The sequence below is a fragment of the Macaca fascicularis genome, chromosome 5 (genome assembly GCF_037993035.2).
Source record: "Macaca fascicularis isolate 582-1 chromosome 5, T2T-MFA8v1.1".
NCBI classification, from domain to species: domain Eukaryota; kingdom Metazoa; phylum Chordata; class Mammalia; order Primates; family Cercopithecidae; genus Macaca; species Macaca fascicularis.
In genome coordinates this window covers 50,921,101-50,948,473 of record NC_088379.1, presented here as the reverse complement: position 1 = coordinate 50,948,473, position 27,373 = coordinate 50,921,101, and the positions used below count along the sequence as shown (strand labels likewise).

Here is a 27,373-nt window from a genome sequence, read left to right as displayed (position 1 = left end):
ATCAATTAGCTCACCATTCTTCCACCCAAGTGTCGACATATATTTGATGTTTGTTCTTCCTTCAATTTTAGCAGAATTCGTGTTGCTCTGATAGAGCCTCTTCTCAAACTGATGTCTTATTCTTCTTAGTGCTTCAAACTAGATCCTGTTCAAACATGTTATAACAAGTTAGTAGGAGTTTATTTTGGTCCAAAAATTTTGAAATCCATGCAGTTTTTTCATGATACGCATTTTCCATGAACTTTTTCAAGACCCCTCATATTTCTTAAATTTGAGAAATACCCACAATAACAAGCCTAATTAATGACAGAACTAGTTTTAAGATTCCTAGTTTCCTATCACCTTCTTTTCTACTGTTCCTGACTTCCTTAAGTTGTAGGATAGTCATCCTTGACATATCTAAGAGTCATTTGTAAACCCTGGATCTTTAAGAATTCAGGCGCTGAAAAGATTACATCATTATTTCTAAGAAAAGATAACCAACAGCCAGGTGCAGTGGCTCATGACTATAATCCCAGCACTCTGGGAGGCCAAGGTAGGCGGATCACTTGAGGCTGGAAGTTTGAGACCAGTCTGGCCAACATGGCAAAACCTGGTCTCTATTTAATAAAAAAAATTAGCTGGGCATGGTGGCATGCGCCTCTAATCCCAGCCACTTCGGAAGCTGAGCCACAATAACTGTTTAAACCCAGGAGGCAGAGATTGCAGTGAGCAGAGATTGTGCCACTACACTCCAGCCTGGGCAACAGAGTGAGACTGTCAAAGTTAAAAGCTCCACCCCCTCCAATGCCTTTCCTGAATTGAATCTATTAATTTAAAAAATACTATTTTGAAATAATACTTATTATCTTTAAAAGCTGGAAGAGTAACAAAAAGAAAATTTTAATTCAGAGTACAGTATCCACATTAGACTCAAAAAAATGTGAATTTTCTACTCATACCTGACCTTTTTTGTGTTCTTTTATCAAAATAAATGTGTAAGTCCCATACCTTATTACATAAATCTTCAACTTCTTGATCAAATAAATATGACAAATGATGTTCTCTAAGAAAAACACCCTTCAATTTTATTCCTAAAACGAAAAACATTCAAAGGAACTCATTGTGCAGAAACACAATATATACAAGCCTCACCATTTTCTTTTTCTATTATGTCCTCATCCACATACATTAATCACAACAAATCATGATGTGAACAGCAGTGGAAAAAGTTTAATCATTGGACATTTATTTCTTCAACTTCAGCTCTACTCATAAGATTCTCATTGCTTAGCTCTTTAAAACAAATGCGTATATTTATCTAATGTAGAACAGTTAAGACCTCCAATTTTACTATAATTGGGGAAAAAAACCCAGAACAATGTCAAGTATATCACTTTATCGACTTTGTTAACCTGCTATGCATCTGACAAAAGGGTAGGTGTTCAACAAGTGAGATACCAACCCTAAAAAGCAAGAAGTCTGTATCTACTTTCATTGGGTTATTAAGAGAAATAAATATTGTTTAAGAAAACCAACTCTTTCTTTTTTGAGACGGAGTCGTGCTCTGTTACCCAGGCTGGAGTGCAGTGGCAAATCTTGGCCCACTGCAACTTCCACCTCCTGGGTTCAAGTGATTCTCCTGCCTTGGCCTCCCAAGTAGCTGGGATTACAGGTACATGCCACCACGCCTGGCTAATTTTTGTATTTTTAGTAGAGATGGTGTTTCGCCATGTTGGCCAGGCTGGTCTTGAACTCCTGAGCTCAGGTGATCCACCTGCCTTAGCCTCCCAAAGTACTGGGATTACAGGTGTGAGCCACCATGCCTGGCCAAGAAAACCAACTCTTTATACTATATATAAAAATCTTACCAGCCTGGGCAACATGGCAAAACCCCTTCTCTACCAAAAGTACAAAAAATTAGCCAGGTGTGGTGGCACACGCCTACAGTTCCAGCTACTTAGAGAAGCTGATTAGAACTAGAGTATGGCTAGAAATTAAGTATCCCTACTCATATAATTTTCCTTGGGGTGGTACTAACTTGGAAAGTTGAACTTTCTATGAATATTTCAACGAATATTGTCCAATTTCTTCTGTGCAGTTATACAAATATTTTGCCATAGGATGGAGTAAAGGTACAGATGTACAGCACCGTTAAAGGAGTTTGACCTTTTCCCCCAAAGTGGATTTTTATCCACTATGATGAATACATTTTACTATTTGCTTGTCTTTCCCTTCTGCTGCTTCCACCCCCACCTCCCACAGGCTTCTACTCCTCATCAGCAATAGACCTTGTCAGGCAATCAGAATGTTTCTAATTGGCAGAATACTAATTCATGCCAAGATTTATAATCTTTTGAGTCTTCTTGTTTTCCTTTCATCACTGCTCAAAAGTTCTGTTAGAAGAAAAAACACTCCCCCTTTTCCTTTAAGTCTTAGCACTGCTTCTAATAGTTGGAAACCACTTGTCTAATAATAGAAGCATTACGTATAAAACAAAGCATAACTAGTTTTGGAGTACATTAGGGTGTAGCTGCCCCTCCATATCAGGCTTGATGCTGAGAAGACACTTCCAAGTTAGCATGAGATTCTAGAAGTAGAAATAATTATGTAACAAATAATGATTTAACAATAATTTCAAAACTCCATGGCTTTCTGAAACAAAAGACAGAACTCAAACAATGAAAAATTTGGCAAGACAAAAGGGGTAGGTGCTCAACAAGCAAGATACCAACCCTAGAAAGCAAGAAGTCTGTATCTGCTTTCATAGCTATTATAAGAAATAAACAGTGTTTAAGAAAACCAGCTCTTTCTATATACTCTATATAAAAAGCTTAGCAGCCTGGGCAACACGGCAAAACCCTGTCTCTACCAAAAATACAAAAAAAAATTAGCCAGGTGTAGTGGTACATGCCTACGGTCCCAGCTACTTAGGAAGCTGAGGTGGGAAGATTGCTTGAGCCTGGAAGACAGAGGTTGCAGTGAGCTGAGATTGCGCCACTGCACTCCAGCCTGGGTGACAGAGTGAGACCCCATCTCAAAAAAATAAGATAAAATAAATAATAAAAAGCTCAGCATAATGTGTGGCCCATAGTAATGGGCCAATAAATAATTTATTTTTCTTTCCAAGTGGACAATTAATAAGATTCTATACCATAAAATAGGTAATTAGATTTCATCAAATCCTTTATAAATGTTTTTTACTTGGACATTCCTCCATTTCCAACTCACTGCTATAGTTCCAGGAATACTTAACACATTTAGAATAGAAAAATATACTACCTTCCCCTGCATATTTTGAGTAATTATCTTCCAAGACCCATGTATCTTTTCCTGACATCTCTGAGCATGACTCCTGGAAAGAGATATTTTCTTTTAAAATTTTTTTGTGCAATAGTCAATGCCTTTGCAAATAACACTATCTTTAATACAGCTTACATATCCTCATTTAAGTATTCAATAATCACAACAGTTCATTATGTGAACAGCAGTGAAAAGGTTTAATCACTGGATATGAAGTTACTAGAAGAAGCAACGATATAACCAAAGGATCAAATTGAGAACTTCAATGTCAACAATAAAATAAACAATCACAACAACAAAAAAAGCATATATAAGTTATAAACAAATGTAAAGATAGGATTACTTATTTCCTATCCAGAAGTAAATATCTACAGCAGTAACCCCTTGCGGCTATTGCCTTCATTTAAGTAAATCTGTTCTAATAAAAGCAGTTTTCAGAAACTGATTTGAATATAATAAAGGAATGTTGTCAGAATAATGTGGAAGCACACTGTTTCAACTTTAGGAAAGGCAAATAGTTACAATCCAATTAAACAGGAAAGAAAACAGCCCTCATTTCAGATGATGAACTGGCAGCAGTACTTTTCAACTCTACCTTAAGAAAATGGCAAGTGAAGGCCTGTATCTGCAAACAAATTTTGAGTCCTTAAGAAAAGGTAAACACCACGATGAGACAGTCACTTCACACCACAAATGTGGAGAAACTGACAGCCTCATCCACTGCTGGTGGGAATGTAAAATGTTGCAGCTACTAGGGAAAATAATCTGGCACTTCCTCAAGAAGTTAAACACAGTTAGTTACCTTATGACTCACCAGTTTCACTCTTAAGTGTGTAATCAGGAAAATGAAAACATTTGTCCACACAAAAACTTGTACACAAATGTTCCTATTAAAAAAAAAAAAAAAAAAAAAGGAAAAACCCAAATGCCCTCCAACTGATGAACAGATAAAATCTGCTACATCCATAAAATGGAATACGATTCAGCAATAAAAAATTAAGTACTGATACGTGCTATAAGATGGATGAACTCTGAAAACATTCCAAGTGAAAGAAGCCAATCACAAGGACCATATATTAGTTTATAATTCCATTTACATGAAGTGTACAGAGCAGGCATGGGCACACAGAAAGTAAATTAGTGGTTGCTGAAGCGGGGTGGGGGAATATTTGGAGGTACTGCTAATAAGAATGAGGTTTCGGACAGGCGCGGTGGCTCACGTCTGTAATCCCAGCACTTTGGGAGGCCGAGGCAGGTGGATCACGAGGTCAGGAGATCGAGACCATCCTGGCTAACATGGTGAAAACCGTCTCTACTAAGAACACAAAAAATTAGCCGGGTGTGGTCGCCGGCGCCTGTAGTCCCAGCTACTTGGGAGGCTGAGGCAGGAGAATGGCGTGAACCTGGGAGGCGAAGCTTGCAGTGAGCCAAGATCGCGCCACTGCACTCCAGCCTGGGCGACAGAGCGAAACTCCGTCTCAAAAAAAAAAAAAAAAAAATGAGGTTTCTTTTTGGAGTGATGAAAATGTTCTAAGATTGATTGTGACTATTGCACAATTCTGTGCATATCCTAAAACCCACTGAATTGTACAGTTTAAACCAGTTAGTTGTATGGTATGAGAATTATATCTGAATAAAACTGTTACAAAAATACAAGGCAACTGATTTTTTCCTCAAAGACAGCTAAAAACAATGTATTTTTATTCAGCCTCATTCAGGTCTTAATTGGTTGAGTATGAAAAGGCTCCAACAGCCCAACCAACTTACAGTATTTAAATCCAGTTCCTACTCTCTGCACACATCTTACAGCCAAAAAGTATTTTCCCTGCACATCCCCCAGGGACCAATTTTTCCAAAGTTCCTTGACTATCCTTAGGCCGTGTGACTTTTAAGGAACCATAACCAAAAGCTATTAATTCCATCCAAAGAAGACATAAACATATTTTAGTGGAAAACTGGTGTGAATAAATAATACCTTAATATGTGTCTTTTCGGCTGTAATCAGGACAAAGTAAACACAAAGGGGAAAAAGAAGCAATCTTGTTAGGCCTGGATATTTGGAATTATTTTTGTGTGCTATACAAAGAAACGGAAAAGTTGCAAACCCTTCTATTTTCTGTATGCTAAGGATCTCCTCAGAGACAAAAACACACTGCCTGTTTCCTTCTAAGCAAATTGAATCTCTTCCTCAAACATAAGGGCTTATAACTAAGACATTGTTCTAAGCTTTTTCTCCTGAAAGCTATCCATAACGCCTCATTCCCAACCAAAACCACTTAATTGCCCCTTGTCCCCTGCCCCTATTACTAATGACGAGCCCCAAGAACCTTACCTTATGTCCTTCATTGTGGCAGTGTTTCAGAAAAGGGTTCCTCGAATTAAAAGTCGGCGTATCCTGTTTGACTCCCGCTCCTCCCGTATCAGGTACCTACAGCCAACCATGCCAAGAGTTTCCGCATTATCTCCGCATCGGAGAGCTACAAGATAAAGCGCAAGAACACGACACGCATCTCAGTAAATCATGTATTTTGGGCCCGACTCTGTCTTCAACATACCTAGGGCACCGTGTTTTATCTCTTTTCCATACCCTTTCCTCCCGATATCCTCCAGTTTCAGAGAACGCATCCGGAGACCCATTGGCAGGTTCCCGAATTCGTCTCAATTTTGGTCCTGCCTCTCTGCTTCGCATTTTCAGGCTCGGTCTCACAAAGAACGACGATGGCGGCGGATTGTGCCAGAATGGGTGAAAACAGAAGGCAAATGAACCGGTGGCAGCAAAACCCACTATTGGGCCTCCAACACGGAAGGAGGAGGGGTCAAGTGCACGTCTTCAGGCTCAGGCCCTTCCGATTGGCTGCTGCGACACAACGTGGCCTGTGATTGGCTACGGTACCGGCGCAGGGCCTTCGGAGAGGAAGTGTGGAAGTCCCGCGCCTCTAAAGCCCGCCTTTCCTGACAAATAAAGGTCGTAGCCGCAGTCAACGGGCGGAGCTAAAGTGGTCGTGATTCATGCTGTCGCGGGAACCCCGAAGGTGGGGCCCCACGTAACAAGAAGATGACCCGAAGTTGCTCCGCAGTGGGCTGCAGCACCCGTGACACCGTGCTCAGCCGGGAGCGCGGCCTCTCCTTCCACCAGTGCGTATGGGAGCAGCCTCGGCGCCTTCGAACTCCCTGCGGGGCCCGGCGGGCCGTAGCGCGGCGTGGGGCGGGGCGGGGCCGCACTGTGGGTCGTGCAGTGGATGTGACGCGACGTGACGTGACGTGCGCAGCGTCGGGGCGTGGGAGCGGAGTTGGGGCACTGTGAGAATTGAGGTTCTCTCTCTTCGCTCAGTGTTTACCTCTTTGTAGCCGGGTCTCGCACCGCTTACCGCTGTAGCGAGAGTTACGCGAAAGGAGTCCTCCATTAATTGGATGGTCTTATTATTTAAAGTGAGGAGGCCGGAAGGGAAGGCAGTTTGGGACAACGGTTGAAGTGTGTGGCGTGTTCCTGAGCACGAGTACAGATCAGTTTTCTCCTGTACTGGCAGACATTGAAAGTTCTTAAGTGCTATTAGCCGAGCTCTACAAGGCCGGTCCGATTCTGGTTGGATTTGATCATGGGGAAGTTTCGTTTGGCTCGACAGTGGGGAAGAATTTCAGACCAGTCTTATCTGAACTTATCCATGGTTCAGACTGCTATAGGTCATTCAAATCAGTATTCAGAGTGTACCGGCAAGTAGAAAAGTGGGTAAAAGAGATCATCCCAGACAAAAGGAGCAGATTTATGGAACGATCGAAAAGAACTTTATGGTTGGAAAATGGGTTTAGGAAGAGGGTAGTTAGGAATGGCATGGGAAAATGTAAAGGATAGAAAGTGCAAATATAGAGGAATGGGAAAGTACCTGAGAGACAAGTCATTTAAAAAATTTAAATGCCAGGTTAAGGAGTTTGGATTATGTATGGTAGGCTGTGTATCAAATTCATTGATTTTTTTTTTTTTTTTTTTTTTATGTTTTAAATAAGGCTGATCCCTCCACCTAAATTGTTAACAGTGTGAACCAATTCATTCTGTATGTGAGACGATAATTGATTTGGGATTTTTCTTGTGATAGAGGTAGCTTTAAACTAGGGAGACATGAATTCCAATTTTAATTGATTATTTACTGATCTCTGTACTTAGTTCTGGGTCTTGGTTTCTTCTTCTGTAAGAGGAATAAAAACCTGCCTTGTAGAGTTTTGTAAAACCAAAACGTAAGACTTTATAGCATACGTAGAGCACAAGGTAAATGCTTTAAAAATGGTATTATTACCAATTTAATTTTTTCCAGAACTCAAAACTAGTTATGCTAGTTAGACTACAATATTTCCCAACCTTTTTCTTCTTCTTTTTTTTTTTTTGTTTTTCCTTTTTTTGGAGACAGGGTCTCACTGTTGCCCAGGCTGGAGAGCAGTGGCACTATCACAGCTCAGCGCAGCCTCTATCTCCCAGGCTCAAGTGATCCTCCCACCTCAGCCTCATGAGACTACAGGCACAGGCCACCACCCCGGCTATTTTTTTTTTTTTGGTAGAGAAGAGGTCTCAGTGTGTTGCCCAGGTTGGTCTCCAGCTTCTGGGCTGGGATTACAGGCATGAGCCACCCTGCCCAGCCCCAGCCTTTTTCATAGCATTTTACGCATAGGAAATAATTGTTCAATACTTTGGGGGCAAACCTGCAGCACTCTCTGGGGCTGCCTTGAAGTAACTACTCAGGTGTCCCAGGCCAATATCAACAGCTGTACTCACTAGGCATACCAGTTGGGAAGCTTTGCATCAGAGGACCACGCTAGTAATAGAAGTTGTTGGACCAGCCAACTTTTGAGGGTTGCTTGCACATTTAGAGACTATACCAAATCTGTGGAAAAGCTCCCTTGCAAATATGTTCCATGAGTTAAAAAATAACTCTGAAAAAAGATAGATTTGCTCCAACCTTATTGGAAAAAGAATTCCCTGTTCATTTTCCCTTGATCAAGTATCATCGTCATCCTGGAACAATAAAATTGTAATCCCAAAAATGGAATTAGTTGTTCCTAGGAAAGCGCAAACTTTGGATAGTACTTTAGAGTTTACAAAGTGATTTTGAATACATTTGTAGCCTCATACACTCTTACTACAGCCCCATGAGGAAGTTCTAAGATTGAGAGATGTGTCTAATACCATATAGCTGGTAAAAGGTCAGTGTTCTGATCTTTTAAAGCTATAAAGCTTAAAAACAGGTTTTCCAAGTCAGTCTTCTTTCTCAAGGTGATTGAGAGAGTATCTCAGAATTATCTTTTACCACACTGCTATATTTTTGTAGCAATTAACTGAGAAATAAAATTTATACCAATCTCAGTTCTGGTAACTATGTGCCTTAAAGTCTAAATTAAAATGCACAAAAAGCATAGTTACCTATAAATCTGTCTCTAAAATAAGTCAAAGAAGAGGGGGCAGAAAGAGTAGTTTTGTGGTTCTTATTGTGTTAATTTCCCAAGTTTCTTGGTTTTTTTTTGGTTTTGTTTTTTTTTTTTTGAGATGGAGTCTTGCTGTCGCCCAGGCTGGAGTGTAGTGGCGCGATCTTGGCTCACCGCAACCTCTGCCTCCCAGATTCAAGCGATTCTCCTGCCTCAGCCTCCCTAGTAGCTGGGATTACAGGTGCGAGCCACCATGCCCAGCTAATTTTTGTGTTTTTATTGGAGACAGGGTTTCACCATGTTGGCCAGGCTGGTCTTGAACTCCTGACCTCAAGTGATCCGCCCGCCTCAGCCTCCCAACGTGTTGGGATTACAGGCGTGAGCCACCACGCCTAGCCGACAAGTTTCTAAACATAATTTGGCTTGGATTGAAAAATAAATAAATGCAAGGTAATTTTTATAATCAGGCCTAGCAAAAAGTAGTGCCTTTAAACATGAAAAAGTTGAATATAGTAAATATACTTGTCTTGTTTTCTACTGCTGCATAACAAGTTCCCTCAAAATTCACTATAAACATCTCACACATTTCTAAGGGTCAGGAATTCAGGAGTGTAGCTGGATGTTATGGTACCTGATAAGATTGCAGTCATCTGAAGGCTGAAGTCACCTGCTTTCAAAAAGACTAACTCAACATGGCCTTTGACTGGAGGCCTCAGTTGTTCACCAACTAGTTTTCTCCACAGGACTGCCTATAACATGCCAGATACCTTACCCCAGAGCAAACCATTCTCTACAGGGAGCAAGGAGGAAAACTTGTTCCTTTATGACATAGTCTGTGGTCACTTACTGTCACACGTTCTTTTTCCATTCCTTAGCAAATCACTAACTCTAACCCATACTCACTCACGGGGAGGGGAATTAGGCTCCACCTTTTTTTTGTGACGGAGTTTCACTCTTGTTGCCCATATTGGGGTGCAATGGTGCGATCTCAGCTCACTGCAACCTCCACCTCTGGATTCAAGAGATTCTCCTGCCTCAGCCTTCCCAGTAGCTGGGATTACAGGCACCGGCCACCACGCCCGGCTAATTTTTTGTATGTTTAGTAGAGACGGGGTTTCACCATGTTGTCCAGGCTGGTCTTGAACTCCTGACCTCTGATCCTTCCGCCTCAGCCTCCCAAAGTGCTGGGATTACAGGCATGAGCCGCTGCGCCCGGCCAGGCTCCACTTCTTAAAAGGAGTACCAAATAGTTTAAAATCACCACGGGAAAGGAAAAGAGTCATATATTCTTTAACCATTTAAATTTGAGCAGATTCTGTTAAGTGTAGGAAGTGAAGACAAAATACAGTAGGATTTTTAATATAATTGCCCCTCTATGATTGACATAGACAATCAGATATTGAACTTGTGGATTAAAAAAATCAAAGAACTTTGAAAAACGAACTAAGTAAACTTTTAATTCACTCGGCTTTATGTTTCTATAAAGCAGTAAAATAATAAATGGGTTTATATAATAAATACTACTGCAGTATTACTATAATGTTTTCATGTTAATGGAACTTTAATCTGATTGCCATAGATTTCCAACTGATACCATACAGCGCTCAAAATGGATCAGGGCTGTTAATCGTGTGGACCCCAGAAGCAAAAAGATTTGGATTCCAGGACCAGGTGCTATACTGTGTTCCAAACATTTTCAAGAAAGTGACTTTGAGTCATATGGCATAAGAAGAAAGCTGAAAAAAGGAGCTGTGCCTTCTGTTTCTCTATACAAGGTACTAAAATGTAGGTGTAAGTCAACAAAATGAAAATTTACAGAGCTTTTAAAAATCAAGATAGCCCCTGTTATAGCTAGAATTTGCAGACAGAAAAAAATCCCAAGTCTTAAATCCAGTAATAGATTTTAAATGCTTTGAAAATTTAAAAAAAAAAATCTATATATATTAGCATTTGTTCTGGAGCTTTTAAAAAACTATATAAATGCAAATCATTTGTCTAGATATATATAAAGGTTACTAACCAATTGCAAAAATCAACTGGTAGATATAAATAGCCTTAGAATACAGACTTTTTAAAATTATGAGACAGCTTTCAAAGTTCTTTGAAATTATGTTTTTTGGTTCCTCCTAATAATGTTATTTATCTTGATCAAAAATATACCTAATTATTAACATTGATACAGGAAGTCTATGGGAAATAATGAAACTTTCTATGAGTGAGTCACCAGTATTGGTATGATATTCTTCTGTTTCCTATGACTGGTTTTATTTTATCCTTTTACCCCTTAACGACAACTCTGACACATGGGCTTTCACTTTCTGCACAGTCTGTGATAGTCACCTGTTCTATCCTCACACTTGCCTTACTTTCCTCTTAATCATCAGAGTCTCCTTCTTTCAGTATTGGTTTATCTCATTCCCCTATTCGGAAGTATTTAGTTGGTGTCAAATTCAAACTCACCAAGTTCCAAGAGCTTACTGTTAACTGATTTGTACATTTTTAACTGCCTTGAATTCTCTTTTCAAACCGTATATACTTACTATATATGTGATACATTTGCCTGCTTTCATACTTTTGTGTAAAATCAATAATGGCTGCCATTATTGAGAGCTACAATGGTCCAGGCATTGTACTAGGAGATCTACATAAATTCTTATATTGTATCCTCAAAACAACCTTGTATTATTATCCACATTTTACAGATGAGGACACAAGGGATTGTAGAGCTTATGTGACAGCTAATTGAGGGAGCTAAGATTCAAACCCAGGTCAGTCTTAATTCCAAAGCCATGCTCTGTCCACTATGCCTTCCTTTTTGCACAAATAACTTCTCTGTCACCTTCATTAACCACGTTATTGTACCTTCTAAGAACTGCTTAAAACTCACTTCCATGAAGCCGTCCCAGTTTACTATCACTTTTCTCTAGTTATTTTATTTCAGAAACTTTCAACATCACATTAATATTTCTGTGTAGTGCAAAAAAAAAAAAAACCAAAAACTGTTTATATTACCCTATAAACTATACATTAAAACATTCAGAGATTTTGACCTTTTCTTTCCTAACTAACTCTCCACAGCAACCAGATTAGTGCTTTGTACCTAGGGTATTTTTATAGATACTCTCCTGTGTGATTATTTCTAAAATAACTTTAATTTTATATGTCTGTCATAGATTCCTCAAGGTGTACATCTTAAAGGTAAAGCAAGACAGAAAATCCTAAAACAACCTCTTCCAGATAATTCTCAAGAAGTTGCCACTGAGGACCATAACTATAGTTTAAAGACACCTTTGATGATAGGTGCAGAGAAACTGGCTGAGGTGCAACAAATGTTACAAGTGTCCAAAAAAAGACTTATCTCTGTAAAGAACTACAGGATGATCAAGAAGAGAAAGGGTTTACGATTAATTGATGCACTTGTAGAAGAGAAACTACTTTCTGAAGAAACAGAGTGTCTGCTACGAGCTCAATTTTCAGGTATTTCCCTTTGGTAACCTGTAGTATTTACAAAAATAGCTGTTTTTCTGAAATACCATTAAATATTTATTTTGTTCTTGCCTATGAAAACATGCTTTTAGTTGGGAAGTGAAAGTCTCAGCTTAAGCAAGAAGAAAGAAAATCACTAAAATTCTTTTGTATCTTATGGTTTTCCAGTTATAAAAGTAACATTTATTATAGGAAAGCAAAGAAATATTTAAGTAATTAAAATAATGTGTAATCCCACTACCCAGAGATGAGACCATATGGTTTATACCATTTTCTGTTCTGCACTTTTCACTTTTTATAGTAGCTCTTACCCATTCGCTACTGCAAATTCATTATAAACAGTTTTAACTGCTACATAATTTTACCAAAGTTTTTTTGCAGTGGCGTTGTACTAGTTTGCAGAATTTCTTTGAGCTTGGAAATTGTGTATCTCCACATTTTTTTCTAAAATATTCTATAGAGTAGACCTGTAAACCCACGGAAAGGCTACCTAGTCCTCTTTGTGAACTAAGATATTTGAAAAAGGGCAAAATAAAAATTGCCAACTTATTCTTTGATGAAAGCAGCAGAGATTTGGATTACATTCTAGGAAAAGAGAAACGTGTCCTGTTTTTAGAAAAGAGTAGATATCTCCAAAGGAGGAGAATATTTTATGTTTTTCCAAGAGGGGACTAGAGGTCATAAATAGGAATCCCCACCAGGAAAAGAATTTTTTTTTTCTTTCTCGATATTAGGCAAGATGGTCTGTTCCGTCTGAATAGTACCCTATCCCCATAAATGTTTTTCATATCTAATTTTCACCCTCAGATAAATACTAATCAGGAAACAAAATAAAATAAATAAATGTCCTCATTTTATTTTCTTTCCTGTTCCTCTAAAAATCTCTCCACTCAGGCTGCCACTGAATAGTAAAACATAATTCAAGTTGAAAAATTGTTTTTCCCTCTAGTGAAATGATTCCAGATGAACCGAATAAATTGGTCAAGGGGCCTACATGGATATTAACCTCTGAATAGACTTAATTAAAATGCATCTATATTTGTATTTGAATTTTGATGCCCAGTGCATTTTACATCCAAATGCTATAATCTGTACCTGAAAATTTTACTATTCATCACAAAGAATAAAAAAATTTATTTTAACAGATTTTAAGTGGGAGTTATATAATTGGAGAGAAACAGATGAGTACACCACAGAAATGAAACAATTTGCATGTACACTCTACTTGTGCAGTAGCAAAGTCTATGATTATGTAAGAAAGATTCTTAAGCTGCCTCATTCTTCCATCCTCAGAACGTAAGTGAATTACTTTATTTTTTAAAAGTGTGTTTCTTATCACCACATCTTGTTGATTACATGTGAATTACTCTTTAGATGTTAAACCATATTATTCTTTTATCACATTTTACTTATTAAGGCTATTAGTACTCATACTCCCATTTAAAAAAAGAAAACATGGACTAATGAAAAAATGGACTCCCATTATTAGCCCATTTTCTGTTTTTCAAAAACTTCTAGGTGGTACTTGCCTGTTATCATAACAGCAATATTTTCACTAACAAAATGAAGACACATAGTGTGACAAGCTTTTTGCATCTCCCAGACACTCTGGGTGGATAAAATTTGAATCCTGAAATACTGGAATTTCCAGTATACTTCAGTAGTTTAATATCTGACTATCCTGGAAAATCTAGAACAGTTCTGGATTGATCGCCATTGGTCTTAGGCAAAGCACAAAAAAAATCTGCGTTTTTTCATAAACATTGCAGTTGATGCCAATGTAGGTTGTCCAGGGAACAGATTTTGATAAATAATTTTTTAGGATTAGTGATCAAAATGGATAGATATATTTATAATTCTCTTCGTGTGGAGTAGTTAACAATGATTTTTTAGTAATGTCTTATAAATTTAATACTGAATTCTTAATTTTTACTGCTTTTACCACTAGTTTTACAGATTCCTTTTTTTATTTTTGAGACTGAGTCTTGCTCTGTCGCCCAGGTTGCATGCAGCACAGTGGCATGATCTCAGTTCACTGCAACCTTGCCTCCCAGGTTCAAGCAATTCTCATGCCTCAGCCTCCTACTGAGTAGTTGGGATTGCAGGCATGTGCCACCACACCCAACTATTATTTTGTATTTTTACTGGAGATGGGGTTTCGCTTTGTTGGCCGGGCTGATCTCGAATCCCTGGTCTCAAGTGATCTACCCACCTTGGCCTCCCAAAGTGCTGGGATTACAGGCATGAGTCACCATGCCCAGCCTAGTTTTACAGATTCCTTTTTTTTTGAGATGGAGTCTTGCTCTGTTGCTCAGGCTAGAGTGCACTGGTGCAAGATCTTGGCTCACTGCAGTCTCAGCCTCCCAGGTTCAACCCATTCTTCTGCCTCAGCCTCCCGAGTAGCTGGGATTGCAGGCGTCCACCATGCCCAGCTAATTTTTATATTTTTAGTAGACGTGGGGTTTCATCATGTTGGCCAGGCTGATCTCGAACTCCTGATCTCATGATCCACCCACCTCAGCCTCCCAAAGTGCTGGGATTACAGACATGAGCCACTGTGCCCAGCCCAGATTCCTTTTTTAAAAATTGTAGATTTTCCTGTATACACACTATTACAATAATACTACTAATAAAAGATTTAAAAATAATTGACCTTCAGAGTGGGCTGCTCTTCTAAAAAAATTTAGAAGACGAAAAATTTATTGTTCCCATACATTATATGTATATTATATATAATATATACTATATGTAATATATAATATATAAAATATATATATTTTATATATACGGTATATGCCATACTATATATATTATATATAATATAGTATATCTCATACTGTATATATATACACAGTATATATATATAAACAATTACTGTTAACCTTTAGAGTATTTCCTTCCTGTCTGTGTGTGTGTGTGTGCACTTAGATTTACTAGTGTTTACATAGTTATGATCTTTTGTAAATAAATTTCCAACCAGCCTTTTATCACTTTATTATGTATGCCTTTTATCTATAACATTATTTTGAACTCTTTATAGACAAGTTTTAATAGCTGCATGATACATGGTAGTCCTACCCTACCTAACTCTGGCGTTCTCCAGCTATTGGACATTTCTATTGTTTCCATTTTGGGGTTATAATTGTTTTTTCATATATTTAAATGAACATTTGTATATAAGGCTTTACTCTTTTATAGTATGATTTTACCATTCAGGCTAGATATTATACTTATTTATAAATGTTCACTTTTTGCTAAGCAAGAGAGTTTTATAGGTGCTATGTTAATTTCTCCTCCTATACCTTTTTGGTTTTTTTGTTTTCTGATTGATAGCTGTACATATTCTGGGGGTACATGTGATATTTTGATACATTTATATAATTTGTAATGATCAAATCAGGGTAATTAAAATATCCATCATTTATAAATCCAAACATCTATCTTTTCTTTGTGTTGAGAAGCATATACCTTTTTAATCTCTTCTACACTGGTTTTAAAGTGTTACTTAATGATATTTCACTGTGGTTTATATAAGATATTTCATGTAACTTCTCATCTTTTTCATGGTTTTCTTCATTTCCCATAGTTCTGCATCAACTCCTAGATTAAATCTTCCTGGTAATTCCAGCTCACATTTATCTTTTCTCTCTTCATGTCATTTGGCATTTTGTGACCTTTGCTGTAACATTATATATATATTTAGATTTATAATTCCAGTATTCAAACAGTTGCTCATTTCTTTAGGTACTTTGCGTATAAGTAAGGTATATTGTTTAGTGTGATGGTAATACATGTTTGTTATAAAACATTCAAACCATATATAAGTACATAAATACCAGAAAGTGAAAAACACAGTACTTCCCTTCCCCTAATCCCACAAGATAACTACAATTAGCAGTTTTGTGTATATCCTCCGAGTTAAAAAAAAAACAAAAAACTATTTACCTACCAATAAAATTTTGTTTTAGTGGCCATATAGTGTTCTGTTATATTAATGGTATATAGAGCTTCCGTTTATTTTCTTATATTAATGTAAGATTATATTATATTAATATAAGATTCTAATATTAATGGTATATACATTTCCATTTATTTTCCCATATAAAAAGTGATCTGTTTTTAACACAGTTATCTTAAGTATTAGATCTTTATAATCATTATATTTAATATTCATTTATTCAATAAATATTTATTGATCAGGAGCGGCCAGTGAGGCAGGAGGAAAACCAGGAGATTGTGATGGCCTGGAAGCCAAGTGTAGAAAGTATTTCAAGGAGGGAGTAGTCCACTATGTCAAATGCTGCTGGGAGATCAGGTAAGATGAGGACAGAGAATTGACCATTGGATTTTGCAAGATGAAGGTCATTGGTGACCATGACAAAAGCAGTTACAGTAGAGTGGTGGAGAGGTAAACCTGGCTGGAGTGGGATTAAGAGAGACTAAAAGTGAAGAAGCAGAGAAAATGATTGTGGACTCTTCCATGGAGTTTTGCTATGAAGGAGAGCAAAGAAATGGGTCTGTGGGTAGAAAGGAACATGCATTGAGGAGAGGGTGTTTGTTGAGATGGCAGATGTTCCAGCATGTTTGCATGTTTATGGGAATAATCCAAGAGAGAAAAGAAAATTCGTGACGTATAAGAGAAATGATAATTGCAGGAGGATGATATCCAACACCACTGTGGAAGGAAATGTGACCTTAAGGTTTTGGGACAGTTCATCCATTGAAACAGGAAGAAAAGCAGAAGTACAGATACAATAGGTTAACAGATTTGGTAGTAGGAAAATGAGTTTTGTCTTTTAAAAAGATGGGTTCTTGGCTGGGCGCGGTGGCTCACACCTGTAATTCCAGCACTTTGGGAGGCTGAGGCGGGCGGATCACGAGGTCAGGAGATTGAGAACATCCTGGCTAACACGGTGAAACCCCGTCTCTACTAAAAAAATACAAAAAAATTAGCCAGGCATGGTGGCGGGCGCCTGTAGTCCCAGATACTCGGGATTCTGAGGCAGGAGAATGACGTGAACCCGGGAGGCGAAGCTTGCAGTGAGCTGAGATCGCACCACTGCACTCCAGCCTGGGTGACAGAGTGAGATTCCGTCTCAAAAAGAAAAAGAAAAAGATGGGGTCTCACTGTGTTGCCCAGACTGGCCTTGAACTTCCGGGCTTAAGCAATCCCGGAGTAGCTAGAACTATAGACATGCAACACCACACTCAGCAGGAAAATGAGTTTTTATTGCATTGCTTCTGTTTTCTCAATGAAATAAAGTTATTAACTGAGAGTTGAGGAGGAAGGCATTAGATTTGGAAAGAAAGGAGAATATGTGACCAGTCACCGACAGGAAAAGTAAGTAACTAGAAAAATGCAGTACCAGATTTGTGGTCAAAACTGTTGTCTTTCCCTCCATAATGATGGAGAAACAATTAGATGGTTAAGAATCGGACGATGACAGACCAAACTAGACTTAAATTTTTTTTAAACCCTTGGTTTGGTTAGATAGGGTGCCTCATGAATTTCTGATTGTCATATATCTTTCTCTAGTCTTAGCTACATCAGATACTTCTCTAATTTTCTGTTTACTGATGTTGGATCCTTTTTCAGTTCTCCCTGGATTCTTTATGTCCAAAACTTTCCCAAAGCTGTTTTTTTATAATTTTCAGTGTTTGCGGTCTTTTAAGGTAATTTATTTTCACAAATCCTTTGAAACTAAGTCTTAATAACCTCAACTTTCTTTGTTATAATAGTGATATGTTTAGTGTGATCTTGGTCATAGATAGAAAATGCTGGCACAGTTGCTTCTTATTTATATTTCCTCTGTTTCTAATTTTTGGTTTATATTCACTGCAATTTAATAAACCAACTCCCTCTATAGATTACCTGCTGTGAGAGAATCAAAAGTAACGACAGTGGGAGTAGCTAAAAGTCTTAACAGAAAAACACTTAGCACTGCAGATCTCTAGGACTATATTTTTCCCAGGCAGAATTTTAGGCCACACAAGTGACTCCCTATAATCATTCCATAACTAAGTTATTAGATATTGGTTTGTTAATTTAAAATATCATGTTGATGAGAGTATAAATGAAAATTGGTTTGAACTTTTGCAAGGACAATTTGGGAATATGAATTTTTTTTTTTTTTTTTTTTTTTGAGACAGAGTCTTGCTCTGTCGCCCAGGCTGGGGTGCAGTGGCCGGATCTCAGCTCACTGCAAGCTCCGCCTCCCGGGTTTAGACCATTCTCCTGCCTCAGCCTCCCGAGTAGCTGGGACTACAGGCGCCCGCCACCTTGCCCGGCTAGTTTTTTGTATTTTTTAGTAGAGACAGGGTTTCACCGTGTTAGCCAGGATGGTCTCGATCTCCTGACCTCGTGATCCGCCCGTCTCGGCCTCCCAAAGTGCTGGGATTACAGGCTTGAGCCACCGCGCCCGGCCTGGGAATATGAATTTTAAACTGACCCACCAACTTATGTGCAGCTGAAATCCAAACTTTGTCTTTAATTTCTTATTAAAATATAAGTAAGTTTACCTCGGTATGTTATTCCTAGGAATTACACAAATGACATAAATATGTATATGTGTATGGGTGCACATGCATACACATACACATTGTGGTACTGTTATCTAAAATTTGAAATTATCAAGATGTCCTTTGATTTGAGTTGGTTAAATTATTTTTCATTTAACTATACTGTGGTATATACTGTGTACACAGTTAAAATGTTGCTGTAGGTTGATATTTAAGGGCGCATAAAAATATGTGAAACATTACTTACCATTAAGTGAAAAATAGTTTCAGTATACAATTTTGAAAATTATATCTAGGTATGTATACACAAAGACATTAACAGTAACTTTTACTTCTTTATACTTTTTGTGTTTAGTTTTTTTAAAAAGAAGAATGTCTTTTTTTATGATCAGAAGAAAATTGTTTTATTTTCAGAGAAGAAGAGAGATTTAAAGGAGAAATTGTTTCCTTCCTTACCGTTCTAACTTATGAACTTGGTTTGGGTATGCCTACTCTTTCTTGTAAAAACTTTAAAAAATAAATCAACAAATCTACATACCATTCTGCTTCATGTTCATGACATTGTTTTAGTAGCTGTAGATATTCAGATACCATTGAGATTTCCATTTAAAAAATCAAACTCAGCAGAACATAAGTTGGTTGTTTTTTTAACCCTAACCCATTTAAAATAAAATTACATAGAGACATTAAGTGCTTTGTTATGTATGTACCACATATGCAACACAGTTAGCATCTTTGGTGCTTATTTGAGAATCCTAATGTAAAAGAAATAAACTAAACAATTAAAATTCGGTGACATACTTGCAAAGAGTTGTCAACATTCTAGTGTGCTGTAGCACTGCTATATTGCTTAGTCATTGTCTTACTATTTTTTCCTTTTTTTTTTTATCTTTTAATTTTAGGTTCCGGGGTACATGTGAAGGTTTGTTACATAGGTAAACTCATGCCACAGGGGTTTGTTGTACAGATTATTTCATCCCAACCTCCAGCCTCGAGTAGACCCCAGTGTCTGTTGTTTTCTTCCTTGAGTATGAGTTCTTATCTTTTTTTTTTTTTTTTTTTTTTGAGACAGAGTTTCACTCTTGCCCAGACTGGAGTGTAGTGGTATGATTTTCGCTCACTGCAACCTCCACCTCCCGGGTTCAAGTGATTCTCCTGCCTCAGCCTACCAAGTAGCTGGGATTATAGGTACACACCACTGAGCCTGGCTAATTTGTGTATTTTTAGTAGAGATGGGGTTTCACCATATTGGCCAGGCTGGCCTCAAACTCCTGATATCAGGTCATCTGCCTCCCTCGGCCTCCCAAAGTGCTGGGATTACAGGCGTGAGCCACTGTGCCCAGCCAAGTTTTCATCATTTAGCTCCCACTTATAAGTGAGAACATGCAGTATTTGGCTTTCTGTTCCTGTGTTAGTTTGCTGAGGATAATAGCCTTTAGCTCCATCCATGTTGCTGCAAAAGACATGATGTCATTCTTTTTTATGGCTACATAGTATTCCATGGTGTGTATGTACTACTTTTTCTTTATTCAGTGTGTCATTGATGGAGATTCAGGTTGATTCCATGTCTTTGCTATTGTGAATAGTGCTGCAATGAAAATTTGCATGCGTGTGTCTTTATGGTAGAATAATTTATACTCCTCTGGGTATATAACCAGTAATGGGATTGCTGGATCAAATCATCGTTCTGCTTTTAACCCTTTGAGGAATCACTTTCCACAATAATTGAATTAATTTACACTCCCACCAACAGTGTATAAGTAAGTTTTCCCATTTCTCTGCAATCTTGCCAGCATCTGTTATTTGTTGACTTTTTAATAATAGCCATTCTGACTGGTGTGGGATAGTGTCTCATTTTGGTTTTGATTTGCATTTCTCTAACGATCGGTGATGTTGAGCTTTTTTCATATGCTTGTTGGTGGCATGTATGTCTTGAAAAGTGTCTGTTCATATCCTTTGCCCACTTTTTAATGGGCTTGTTTTTCTCTTGTAAATTTGTTTAAGTTCCTTATAGATGCTGGATATTAGACTTTTGTCAGATGCACAGTTTGCAAATATTTTCTCCCATTTTGTAGGATGTCTGTTTACTGTTGACATTTTCTTTTGCTGTGCAGAAGCTCTTTAGCTTAATTAGATCCCACCTGTCAATTTTTGCTTTTGTTATGATTGCTTTGGTGTCTTTGTCATGAAATCTTTTACTGTTCCTATATCCAGGATGATATTGCCTCAGTTGCCTTCCAGGGTTTTTATAGTTTTGAGTTTTACATGTAAGTCTTTAATCCATCATGAGTTAATTTTTGTATGTGGCTTGTAAGGGTCCAGCTTCAGTCTGATGCGTATGGCTGGCCAGTTACCCCAGCACCATTTATTGAATAGGGAGTCTTTTCCCTTTTGCTTGTTTTTGTCAGCTTTGTAGAAGATCAGATTGTCATAAGTGTGTGGCCTTATTTCTGGTTTGCCTATTTTAATATACGAACAACAGATACTTTTGTCTTCTGAATAGATTATAACCTACTTATAGTCAAGGTATGTCTTTTGCCATCCTGTAAGTATGTTGTTTTGTTTTGAGACAGTTTTGCTCTGTCACCTAGGCTGGGGTGCAGTGGCGCAATCTCGGCTTACTGCAACCTCTACTTCCCAGGTTCAAGCACTTCTCCTGCCTCAGCCTCCTGAGTAGCTGGGATTACAGGTGCGCACCACCATGCCCAGCTAATTTTTGTATTTTTAGTAGAGATGAAGTTTAAGCATGTTGGCCAAGCTGGTCTCAAACTCCTGACCTCAGGTGATCTGCCTGCCTCAGCCTCCCAAAGTGCTGAGATTATAGGCATGAGCCACCATGCCTGGCCTATAAGTGTGTTTTTTAAACCTATTAATGGATCATGAAATTAGTGGGTCATAATTGCCATTTAAGTATATATAAACACACATATATATATATATTTAAACTATTACAGACATCCCTTGGTATATGTGGGGGGATTGGTTCTAGGACACCCCCCACTTGTGCCAGTATACCAAAATCCATGCATACACAAGTCCTGTAGACAGTCCTGCAGTACTTATGTGTATGAAAAGTTGGCTGGCTGTATACGCAAGTTTTGCATCCTATTAATACTGTATTTTCTCTCCATGCATTTGTTTGAAAAAAAAAAAAATTCAGGTATAAGTGTACCCATGCCATTTAGTTCAGAAGTCAACTCTGTGTGTGTGTGTGTATGTGTGTGTGTGTGTGTGTGTGTAGTATATATATTTCATATATGTGAAAGTTCATAGTATGTACTAAAGGTGAATTTTGTTTATGAAACTCCTAGGTGACACTTAAAATATTTGGAAAGCCCTATCCCAAAATACTTAGGGAAGAACATTAAACTCACAATTAAGTAGAGGTCAGCTGTCCAAGAAGAAGCCTTGGTTGCCTTAGAATATAGCCAGAAAATCAGAAATTTAACTTAACAGACATTTGAGTTACAAAAGTGTATGTTAGTTACAGGTGAACATCCTAGTCTCTGCCTCAGAATCCCTTTAGTTTTAGACAATTATTAAATGTGGCTGTTTTCTTTCCTGGTCTATAACAAGTTAGAGTAAACTAGAAGTAAGAAGAATTCCAAAGATAGACACCGTAATAGGAAGAAAATACTTAGCAGTCTGAGAAGAGCAGGGATACTATGAAAAACAGTAGCGCAGGTAGGTTGTATAGGGGTGCAGATGCACACTTGTTATATGCCTTTAAGGGTGTAATTTTGAGGCTGTAAAGAATGAGAAATGCACTAAACCCCTGGGCATCAGGAAAGCCAGGTTTCACATTCATTCATAACTAACAGTATATTATGGGCCAAGTCGCTTAACCTCTCCCTCTGTCCCAGTTTCCTAATCTGTAAAATGAGGTAGATGTACTAGATGTTCTCAAAGGTTCCTTCACATTCAGCAATTTTCTCATTTCAGTGAATTTACAGGTAAGACTTGTTTATGATTTACCATATAAAAAGATCAGTTAGAACAAACTGGTTAGTTGTTTACTTTTTAAAGAATAAATGAGGAGGCCGGGCGCGGTGGCTCAAGCCTGTAATCCCAGCACTTTGGGAGGCCGAGACGGGCGGATCACGAGGTCGGGAGATCGAGACCATCCTGGCTAACACGGTGAAACCCCGTCTCTACTAAAAAAATACAAAAAACTAGCCGGGCGAGGTGGTGGGCGCCTGTAGTCCCAGCTACTCGGGAGGCTGAGGCAGGAGAATGGTGTGAACCCGGGAGGCGGAGCTTGCAGTGAGCTGAGATCCGGCCACTGCACTCCAGCCTGGGCGACAGAGCGAGACTCCGTCTCAAAAAAAAAAAAAAAAAAAAAAAAAAAAAAAAAAAAGAATAAATGAGGAATTAAAAATATGTTGTATATTTGCATCTTAAAATACTACTTTGTGTTTCTAAGTTTCTCTTATCTTACTATTTTATTGTAACGAATTTACCATTGAAAATATTTATAGAGTTTGGCTGCTTATATACTTGGCTTTATTTCTACAGGGATAGGAGACTACTTTAGTACTGCTTAAGGCATTTTCCCATTTATCTTTTTATTTGTCTTTAAGTTTTCTGTTTTTCACTTTTTATATATTCTAGGTGGTTATCCAAATGCCAACCCAGTCCAGGTTTCAACAGCAACATTTTTTCTTTTCTTCAACGAAGAGTAGAGAATGGAGATCAGCTCTATCAATACTGTTCATTGTTAATAAAAAGTATACCTCTCAAGCAACAGCTTCACTGGGATCCTAGCAGTCACAGTTTGCAGGGGTTTATGGACTTTGGTCTTGGAAAACTTGATGCTGATGAAACGCCACTTGCTTCAGAAACTGTTTTGTTAATGGCAGTGGGTATTTTTGGCCATTGGAGAACACCTCTTGGTTATTTTTTTGTTAACAGAGCATCTGGATATTTGCAAGCTCAGCTGCTTCGTCTGACTATTGGTAAACTGAGTGACATAGGAATCACAGTTCTGGCTGTTACATCTGATGCCACAGCACATAGTGTTCAGATGGCAAAAGCATTGGGGATACATATTGATGGAGACGACATGAAATGTACATTTCAGCATCCTTCATCGTCTAGTCAACAGATTGCATACTTCTTTGACTCTTGCCACTTGCTAAGATTAATAAGAAATGCATTTCAGAATTTTCAAAGCATTCAGTTTATTAATGGCATAGCACATTGGCAGCACCTTGTGGAGTTAGTGGCACTGGAGGAACAGGAATTATCAAATATGGAAAGAATACCAAGTACACTTGCAAATTTGAAAAACCATGTACTGAAAGTGAATTGTGCCGCCCAACTCTTTAGTGAGAGTGTAGCCAGTGCATTAGAATATTTGCTATCCTTAGACCTGCCACCTTTTCAAAACTGTATTGGTACCATCCATTTTTTACGTTTAATTAACAATCTATTTGACATCTTTAACAGTAGGAACTGTTATGGAAAGGGACTTAAAGGGCCTCTGTGGCCTGAAACTTACGGTAAAATAAACCACGTGTTAATTGAAGCCAAGACTATTTTTGTTACATTATCTGACACTAGCAATAATCAAATAATTAAGGGTAAGCAAAAACTAGGATTCCTGGGATTTTTGCTCAATGCTGAGAGCTTAAAATGGCTCTACCAAAATTATGTTTTCCCAAAGGTCATGCCTTTTCCTTATCTTCTGACTTATAAATTCAGTCACGATCATCTGGAATTATTTCTAAATATGCTTAGGCAGGTATTAGTAACAAGTTCTAGCCCTACCTGCATGGCATTCCAGAAAGCTTACCATAATTTGGAGACCAGATACAAATTTCAAGATGAAGTTTTTCTAAGCAAAGTAAGCATCTTTGACATTTCAGTTGCTCGAAGGAAAGACTTGGCACTTTGGACAGTTCAACGTCAGTATGGTGTCAGCGTTACAAAGACTCTCTTTCACGAAGAGGGTATTTGTCAAGACTGGTCTAATTGTTCACTAAGTGAGGCATTATTAGACCTGTCAGATCATAGGCGAAATCTCATCTGTTATGCTGGTTATGTTGCAAACAAGTTATCAGCTCTTTTAACTTGTGAGGACTGCATCACTGCACTGTATGCATCGGATCTCAAAGCCTCTAAAATTGGGTCACTATTATTTGTTAAAAAGAAGAATGGTTTGCATTTTCCTTCAGAAGGTCTGTGTCGGGTCATAAATATTTGTGAGCGAGTTGTAAGAACCCATTCAAGAATGGCAATTTTTGAACTAGTTCCTAAACAAAGGGAATTGTATCTTCAACAGAAAATATTATGTGAGCTTTCTGGGCATATTTATCTTTTTGTAGATTTGAATAAGCATCTCTTTGATGGAGAAGTGTGTGCCATCAATCACTTTGTCAAGTTGCTAAAGGATATAATAATCTGTTTCTTAAATATCAGAGCTAAAAATGTTGCACAGAACCCTTTAAAACAGTCAGAGAGAACTGATATGAAAACTTTATCAAGGAAACACTGGTCATCTCTACAGGATTATAAATGTTCAAGTTTTGCTAATACCAGTAGTAAATTCAGGCATTTGCTGAGTAATGATGGATATCCATTCAAATGAGAGACCTAGAATATATTAACATTTTAATTAAGAACACTTGGTCAACATTTTTTAAAGTTCAATTTACCATATTTTATAAATTGATCATTCTGCACAGTGGGCAAATTTGCAATTCTGACTTATTAAAATTTCAAATTCTGCATATCACAAAATCTGCTTATACTTTTGGTATGGCTTGTAGCATTTATGAGTTTTCCAAAATGTAGAAAGCAGTAAGTCAGTAGAAGCAGACTGGCCAACAGGTACTGTCTTTGAATTTACTACTGTAAGACTAAGCAGTGTTACTGGACACAGTTTTAACTTGTTCAATCTGCTTCAAAAACAAGAAAAACAACTATGAGTTATCAAAACATTGACTACTTTTATGACTACACTGCATTTCTAAAAGATCTTTGGATTACAATTCTTAAAAATACTAACAATACCTATAAAACCTTGAAGATAACTTTTACTTAAATATGAAAATTAAATTGTAGTTTGAAAATTAGGCTCAAACAAATATCAAATACTGCAAAAATCCCCTTGTCCCAGGATACCTAAAATAGAAGTGCTTAAACTTCGTCAGGCAGAAGGTAAAGGACATGAGCCATGAGATTCTTCCTTGTGCTACAGCCACACTGGGGAGTGCAGTCTGGAAAGAACATACCTAATGTGTTTTTCACTGTCCATTATCTCTGAACTTTGAAATATTACTTTTGAATAAAAGGCTGGAGACTTAGTTTGACTTGAAAAAGCTCACTGCTCATCAGAAAACAGGGGGAACCTAATTTGAAGATGGAAGCATACTAAGGACAGTTTTCTCCACTCACATCCACATTTGAAAAGAGAAACAGAAAAACATAGGTAACTCTGCTTTCACAAATGAGAATAGTTTAATGGATAGAAGAAACAAGCACATTATTCACCTGTGTTATAAAACATCTCTTTTTTTGTCACTAAGTGTTTGCAAAGTACAGTTAATCCTAATATGAAAACTTAGAATTGTAAAAGATTAATGATAACGTAAAAGTATATTAATTAAAATTCCCCTTACAAAGTATATTTTGATATGTTTGTTTATTCTACCTCAAACAAAGGCTTAAGTTTTGAAGTGTAACCAATTTATACTTCATTTTATACAGAACCTATTGCTGAAAAGTCTGAATATTGTGCTTTTTTTGTTTGTAAATAGAATTGAATACACCAGGATAAATCTTATTTAAAGGAAGCCTGTTTGTAAATCACCAACTTTAACTTATTGCTTATATAAATCCAAGCTCTGTACCTGATCTTTATGTAAAGCAAGATTTATATGTGTAGTTATCTAATGCCCTTTGGTGTTACATTTGACTGATGTGCAGATGTCTGTATTTTAGTGTTTTGCATTACTTTAAGTGCTAGATAAATTGGAAAGAGATGGTCGATAGAGACGATGAATATTGAAGAATCTGAAGGTCACAGATTTCTCTTAGATAAGAAGATAAGAATAGTCTCATCACTACTTTTAGCCCAGTTAATTGCTCCTGCACTTGTGAAAGGGCTTGGAGTCTTATACCAGATTTACTTGATATGATACACTTTACAGTGAAATAAATTATTCATTCATTTTTGATTTAGGGCAGTTTGGTTATAATTTCGACTTTGCATTTTGGCCATTTTTTTCTTCAGAGAAAAGCATTCCCTTTAAAAATTTATCCTCAGCCGGGCGCGGTGGCTCAAGCCTGTAATCCCAGCACTTTGGGAGGCCGAGACGGGTGGATCACGAGGTCAGGAGATTGAGACCATCCTGGCTAACTTGGTGAAACTCCGTCTCTACTAAAAAATACAAAAAACTAGCCGGGCAAGGTGGCGGGCGCCTGTAGTCCCAGCTACTCAGGAGGCTGAGGCAGGAGAATGGCGTAAACCCAGGAGGCAGAGCTTGCAGTGAGCTGAGATCCGGCCACTGCATTCCAGCCTGGGCGACAGAGCGAGACTCTGTCTCAAAAAAAAAAAAAAAAAATTTATCCTACTTTCCAATAACTAGTGCTAGGAGAAATGGTTATTCACATGCAAAAAAATTAACTTGAAATGAAGCAAAGACCTGAATAGAAGAGGTAAGGCTATACAACT

At 37.8% G+C, this 27,373-nt stretch overlaps 1 protein-coding gene across 5 annotated transcripts; it reads left to right on the top strand.

Moving 5' to 3' along the window:
* The first annotated feature begins 6,269 nt into the window (after positions 1–6,269).
* Positions 6,270–26,876, top strand: THAP9 (THAP domain containing 9). Of its 5 annotated transcripts, none has more exons than XM_074039811.1 (6): positions 6,270–6,417; positions 10,271–10,466; positions 11,865–12,168; positions 13,323–13,473; positions 16,378–16,492; positions 23,308–26,876. In XM_074039811.1, the coding sequence occupies exon 6, from the start codon at positions 23,483–23,485 to the stop codon at positions 25,283–25,285; it is 1,803 nt and encodes a 600-aa protein (XP_073895912.1). In that variant the 5' UTR covers positions 6,270–6,417; positions 10,271–10,466; positions 11,865–12,168; positions 13,323–13,473; positions 16,378–16,492; positions 23,308–23,482; the 3' UTR covers positions 25,286–26,876. The 5 variants fall into 5 exon arrangements, with proteins under 5 accessions (XP_073895912.1, XP_065401122.1, XP_073895913.1 ...); XM_065545050.1 differs by lacking the exon at positions 16,378–16,492 and adding an exon at positions 11,394–11,459; XM_074039812.1 differs by having other exon boundaries at positions 10,271–10,476.
* Positions 26,877–27,373: the final 497 nt, after the last annotated feature.

Coding starts and splice junctions, on each gene's coding strand:
- THAP9 (XM_005554918.4), top strand. CDS start 6,338: ATGACCCGAAGTTGCTCCGCAGTGGGCTGCAGCACCCGTGACACCGTG. Junction 10,467..11,864: donor CTTCTGTTTCTCTATACAAG/GTACTAAAATGT, acceptor TGTCTGTCATAG/ATTCCTCAAGGTGTACATCT. Junction 12,169..13,322: donor GCTACGAGCTCAATTTTCAG/GTATTTCCCTTT, acceptor TTATTTTAACAG/ATTTTAAGTGGGAGTTATAT.